The following is a 6,284-nucleotide window of genomic DNA, read 5'->3' as shown; positions in this document are numbered from 1 at the left end:
ATAGTAATGCCTCCATTATAAAACAGAAAATTACAGCCAGTCACACTCCCAGTAACCCTGACAAAGTGGGAGGAGCCATCATGCACCATGGTCTTGTTGCTTTGTGGCACATTATAATTGTGGTAATTGCAAAGTGTGTGACAGGTGGTACTGCGTACTCACTGCCAAATTCTTAAGGGTACTCTGTACCTGCATACTTGCACTGCTGCTCTGATAACAGTTACATATTAAGGGAGCAACAATGGATGTAATGTATCAGAACATTTATCCTTGTGACTAGCATCAGGTTTTTCCCCCTTTACATCCCATAGAACTGCACAGGAAGTCTGCAATATTTGGTTACTAACACCCCTACCCCCATTCCAAGTGACATAACGTTAAAATTTATAAAGTTATGAACAAAGCTTCATCATGAACACAGACCATTACAGCAAAAGTATTTAATATACAAAAATGCACAACATAGACTGTGTGGTGGCTGAAACAATTAATACAGGTTTACCTAAAAAGCATGTGTAAAAATATGAGTGAAAGTACACAGTAAAGCTACATGAAACATTTGCCACTACACATCAGTGATAGCCCACTTGGGTGAATTTGGTACAAAGTGACTGTAGACTGAAGTGCGGTCAATCGTCCCTATTAGCAGAGTCTGTCACGTCAGCTTCTTCCTCCCCATGTGCGCAGCCAGCCGGCTGTGGGTAAAAAGGAACGACCAGCCAGTTTAGTGGTGTGTTATTAACCAAGTAAGCCATGACGTCATCCATAGAACTCTTCATCTTGGTGAATTGTTCCTTGCTGGTGCCTAAGAGGCCGTCAGACATGTCTCTGATGGAGGAGGCAGAACGGAAGTTCTGATAGACCTCAGTAGCCATGACACGGATGTTCTGAGCCTTGCTCTGGATGTTCTGCGGAAGGCCTTGGACACCGGTCACCAGGGAGAGACAGGTGGTTTGCAGTTGTAGAGTCAGATGCCGGGCAATAGTCAAAGTGCGTGATTCAATTTGCTGAAAAACCAGAAGTTACATGTTAGATCAGAGGTTCTCAAACTCGGTCCTCAGGGGCACACAGTGCATGTTTTGCAGGTCTCCTCACAGAATCTCAAGTGAAATAATTAGCTCCACCTGTGGACCTTTTAAAATGTGTCAGTGAGTAATTAATACACCTGTGCACCTGCAATACATGCACTGTGTGTGCCCCTGAGGACAGAGTTTGAGAACCTCTGTGTTAGCGTATCAGAGTAGTATTTCTATGCAGCCAATACTTAGACACCTGGCATATACACCAGTAGATGAGCTTACCTCCACGCTCTCAGCCTCCCCACTAGCTTGCTGTCCTGTGCTTTTAGTCCATTCCACCCACGTGTAGTACATCCTATCCTGAGCATCATGGATCTTCTGGTTGGCACCATTCATGTTCTTTCTTGCAAATTCAATCTAAAAGATGAGAAGCCTTTAATCACTTAATTATAGAAAAGGTTTATTCAGAAACACTGATTTTGATTATTATATAATGAAAGTCTTTGCCTAAAGTACATAAACACTATCCAATACCATTTCATGATTTTTTTCCTATAGCAATTTTTATGGTATACTGTGCATGAACTTGAAGTTATCAGTGGTCTTATATCAATATGGGATTCCATAATGAAGATTATTAAATTAGTCACTAATGGATATAGATGAAACAAAAAACCCCCAATATCAGATGATTGATATTCTGATAATCAATGCTCATTGGTGAATGCTGTTAAAGGAATCAGTGTTCCTATGACCTGGCAGCTGCTGGGTATTTAAAAGTGGGGAAATTGAAGTGCTGCACTGTACATTTCTGCAGCAGCTGTTCCACCACCAGGTGGCGGTGCTGCCAGCTTCCCGATACAGCAGTGTTGAGACACTCGTGAGAAACCAAGGGTGCAAACCACCACAATTAACGGCTGCTGGAATATAGACTTCCGGCAGCCACTCACTGGGTGTTGGACACATCAGATACAACCATGTCAGGGGTAGCCCAGCCATCACATCTGCTACAACCAGACCATGCAAGTGTTTATGAGCTCCTTTCTTCACCTTGAGCAAGATTCTAGATGTTGCTTCTTAGAAAATAAAAAAAATAATAATAGTCCTTTACTGCTACATGTATGGCAACAAAAGATGCTGGACAGGTGGTGGCCATGGTTACAAATCTGCAACTGACCAGATCAACGGTGTTCTGTAGCTGAGCAATGGCCTCCTGGCTCCGGCATTTGACATCCATCACTCGTGTCAGGGCTTGCCGATAAGCACGTTTACGGGCCTTGGTAGAGAGCGACCCCAAGCGAACGTAGTAACTTGGCTTTCCTGCTGCCACTTCAAAACCCTCTGTTTTTGTCGATTCCTTAACTGAAATATATAAAAGCTTGAAATACAATGAAGCCATTTAAATGTCTGACTTGGCTTTACAGCTGGCCTGTCAGTGGTCTAGTAAGAGTTGTATGGCTATAGTTATACTTTGTGGCCCAGTAGGCCAAGTGTTAGTTCATGAATATACTGCTCACATCAGTTCTGGCTTACCCAGCTCCTCGTCCGTGGGTGGCAGGTATTGTTCCAGGAGACTCTCCGATGTAGTCAGTGCAGCGTCCACACGGTTGCTCACCATCTGTGCTACACTGCTCCCCATAATGGTGCCAATGCCCCCATTCACAGCAGCCTTGGTCATCTCTACACCATCCTGCACAGCTCCCTTAGTTCTGCCAACTACTCCCGATATACTCTGTACAACCACATCCTTAACACCAAGAACTGCCTCAGAGGCAGTGGAGACCACCTAGAGGAGGACACAGGTACTGCAGAGAACATTTATACAACACACCTGTGTAACGCATGTTATCCTGTGTGTATGATATTCAGTTATATCTGTTGGGCTGTAAAGTTACCTTGTCAGTAGGCTGGTAGAGAATGGGCAGCTTCACCTCAATCTTATCCAATCCTATACATGCAATGTTGTTAGCCAGGGCAACTAAAGGGTTTATTAAAAAAAAAAAAAAAAAAAAGCCACTTATGAAACAATACATTGCACCAAACATGCATCTAAATGGAGTTGGCCATCAATGATATCAAATATAGAGATCCAGTGGCTCTCCAACATAAATGGTACAGAGCCCCAATGTTATTGCCAGCACATGGAGCCTAATGCTACCCCCTGATTGGCCTGCAGCCCTGCGAGTAATAGATGGGGGTTAATGATCAGTGGGTGAAGCCATCAATTGTTATACAACATTGATGCTAACCACCAATGGAACCATCGATTGCTAGCCTAGTGATGTGCATCTTAGACCAGGGACAGCCAATATTTAGGCTACTTTCTATGCTAAGGTGATTTAAGATGGGCTTGTTCTTGCATAGTAGGAGACCTTATTTACAACATACAAGACCATAAATCAGCATTTTACTGCTATGCCAACTAAATCCAGTGCTCTCCTCATTGTAAGAGAAAACATACAAGAGGTAATCATCAGCAACTGGATGACAAGCAGAATACAGAGTACAGTACTTAATGTATGTGTATTTTAATTAAGGACATACTAGGCTGTAAAATACTGAAGTCTGTCCCGTGTGCGAGTACAGGGAAGTCAATAATGCATGACAGACTGGATCTAATATTGGTGGGGGGGGGGGGGGGGGCATTTATCAAGGCTTGGAGACTGATCATGTAAACAGCCAAATATCTTTTAACTGACACTAATCTCTCATCTCTGGAAACTATCTTTAAGGAGGACACTTATCAAAGCTCAGACAGCAGAAAATACCAAAACCTACTCTGAGGCTCCAGTCTCTGCAGGATTGGCCTGGCACTGGTCACAGCCACCGACGTGATGGTCTTCACACTTCTCTCCGCTACATTGCACACAGATTTCAGGTAGGGGTGGTTATCTTTGGTGTGAATATAGGCAGAAGACACCATGTCATACGTTGAGCTCACCAAGGGGAGGTTGATCAATCTGACCACAACGTTCTACAGGAGAAACAACCAGAGTTAGTCCAACACCGTACAGCTGGGTTCTTCTCTGAGCAGACCAGGAGGCTACACCTGGGGACAGGGCTCAGGGTGCACATTTACTGTTTTCAGTTGTGACCTATAACATTGGCAGTTACCACTCAGTTTTGGTTTGTTTTTAAACACACAAGTGTGAGTTTGAGATGCAGCAGTTGTGTAGTACACAGGTTACTAGGACCAGTAATATCACGACTACAGGTGGCCCAGTTGATTAATCAGGGACTGCAGCACACATTACACATGCAAGATCTGGCTGCACTGTTAAAGGGGGTTGTAGACCACCACCATTACTTAAAATGAACAGGGGCAAACATACACCATTCTGTGTATAAGTTAAATACAATGCTCCCAAACTGCAGTAAAAGTATGGTTTAGAAGAGTTTCCCCAAAGTCTGCAATTACAGTCCAGGTTTTAGTATCCATGCTTCACCACAGGTGACTCAATTAGTACCCCTGTCCATTTGATTTAATCTAGGCTCAAGCATAGATATCCTTAAAACCTGGACTGTAATGGTAGCATTTGGGGGTGGGTGGGGGACTGGTTTAGAGGAGCACACTAACTGCATAGGGCATGGCACACATCCCCAAATATTAAGTGTAAATAATCCCAATACAGGGCACGTGACCACCTACAGGAATCCCCATTACCATTCTCCAGCCTCACCTATACCATAGTGTCACCACACACTGTACTTACCTGCTGCTCTACTGTCTCTGCCATATTAACAGTCAGCCTCCTAGGAAACATAAGATACACACATGTAAGAGCACAGAAGGCAGCAGTTATTCAGGAATGGACATCACTGCCTGATGATTACAGACCATCAATGGTTCCCTTGCAACTACTAATATTTCAACTGCAGCATTCCAATGTTTGCAGCCATCAAATGGTAATGATTGGATGGTGTTCCAGTGGTTACCTGTATTCCAATATCCTGAGCTCTGCACAACCTCCTGGCTCCTTCCTGACTGCTGCTCCCTACCTCAGGGCACCCTGGCTTTTATAGGGGCTGCCTCACATGTGACCTGCTCTGTCCCTCCCCTATCTAGGGCTCAGGAGGAGGAGTTACAGGTGTGGGTGCAGATCATTAGTGTCTCCTGTGAGCTCCATAAGTGTCTAACTACATTTCTGTGACATGGGGCAGATGTATTAAGCCTTGGAGAGAGATAAAGTGGAGAGAGATAAATAGGCTTACCATAATGTCCCTTTATATCTAAGCACTCATGGATTACACAGGTTCTCTAGCTGATTACAACCAGATGAAATGCAGACTTGATGTCAGCCAGCCCAGGGACAGTATGGTAAACCTAGAGATAAAGGGGCAAATGTATTAATCCTGGAGAAGTGATAAAGCAGTGATACGAGAAAGGTGATAACGCACCAGCCAATCATTACATATTTGAATAATGACAGTTAGGTGCTGATTGGCTGGTGCATTATCACCTTCTACTTATCACTGCTTTATCACTTCTCCAGGCTTAATACATCTGCCCCAAAGTACCAACCAACCAGCTCCTGACTGTCATTTTTCAAAAACAGCCTGTAACATGGCAGTTAGGAGCTGATTGGCTGGTAGTTTATCTCATCTACTTTATCTCTCTCTAGTCTCCAGGCTCTGATACATCTCCCCTTAGGTGTCTAATGGGCCATACACACTGGGCGATAATACTCAAAGATATAAACGATCTCGTTCATTAATGAACGAGATACCGTTCATATCTTTCAGTGTGGAGGCACCAGCAATGAACGATGCGTGGCTCTGCGCTCGTTCATCGCTGGTGCCCCGTCGCTTGTGCATGTAGGCCAATATGGACGATCTCGTCCATATTTGCCTGCACTGCTATGGAGCCAGGTGATGGGGGGGTGACGAAACTTCACTCCCCCCGTCACTGCCCCCCCCGCCGCTGGGTCGTCCGTCGGCCGTATCCGCCATCGGGCAGCTCGGTGGTGGATCGCGCAATGTGTAGAGCCCATTAGGCTAAGATTATCTGTCTTGGGAATGCAATGCTTACACAAACACCAATCTAAGACAGTGGCAGCTTTTTATTGTTCGTTGTTCCTAGGCACTGTTTTGTTCAGTCCTGGCTTTCATTACCTAGTGACTTGTCCTCCCCCGATTCATGATCAGTTTCCTCCGAGTTTCCCGATTTGAACTGATTTCCCGTTTCCATCTGAGATGCTGTGTATCTAAAGGACCCAATTGCAGCATAGGCGGCTGTGTGACTGGTGCGTCGGTGTTCACTTGGGC

The 6,284-nt window shown here is 44.7% G+C and overlaps 1 protein-coding gene across 1 annotated transcript; it reads right to left on the bottom strand.

Moving 5' to 3' along the window:
- Positions 1-425: 425 nt before the first annotated feature.
- Positions 426-5,055, bottom strand: LOC135055179 (perilipin-2-like). Its single transcript, XM_063958908.1, has 8 exons — positions 4,956-5,055; positions 4,733-4,772; positions 3,798-3,993; positions 2,915-2,997; positions 2,553-2,805; positions 2,197-2,381; positions 1,302-1,436; positions 426-1,007 (listed from the first exon to the last, which is right to left on the bottom strand). The coding sequence occupies exons 2-8, from the start codon at positions 4,754-4,756 to the stop codon at positions 630-632; spliced, it is 1,254 nt and encodes a 417-aa protein (XP_063814978.1). The 5' UTR covers positions 4,757-4,772; positions 4,956-5,055; the 3' UTR covers positions 426-629.
- Between the last annotated feature and the right edge of the window lie 1,229 nt (positions 5,056-6,284).

The sequence above is a fragment of the Pseudophryne corroboree genome, chromosome 1 (genome assembly GCF_028390025.1).
Source record: "Pseudophryne corroboree isolate aPseCor3 chromosome 1, aPseCor3.hap2, whole genome shotgun sequence".
Lineage (NCBI taxonomy): Eukaryota > Metazoa > Chordata > Amphibia > Anura > Myobatrachidae > Pseudophryne > Pseudophryne corroboree.
This window is presented reverse-complemented; position numbering and strand designations above follow the sequence as displayed.

What these genes read in the sequence shown, in the direction of transcription:
- LOC135055179 (XM_063958908.1), bottom strand. Translation starts at nt 4,756, where the DNA reads ATGGCAGAGACAGTAGAGCAGCAG. An exon ending in GCAGAGACTGGAGCCTCAGA is followed by an intron (nt 2,998 to 3,797) that starts GTAGGTTTTGGT and finishes TAAACCCTTTAG; the next exon opens with TTGCCCTGGCTAACAACATT. An exon ending in ACCCACGGACGAGGAGCTGG is followed by an intron (nt 2,382 to 2,552) that starts GTAAGCCAGAAC and finishes TATATATTTCAG; the next exon opens with TTAAGGAATCGACAAAAACA.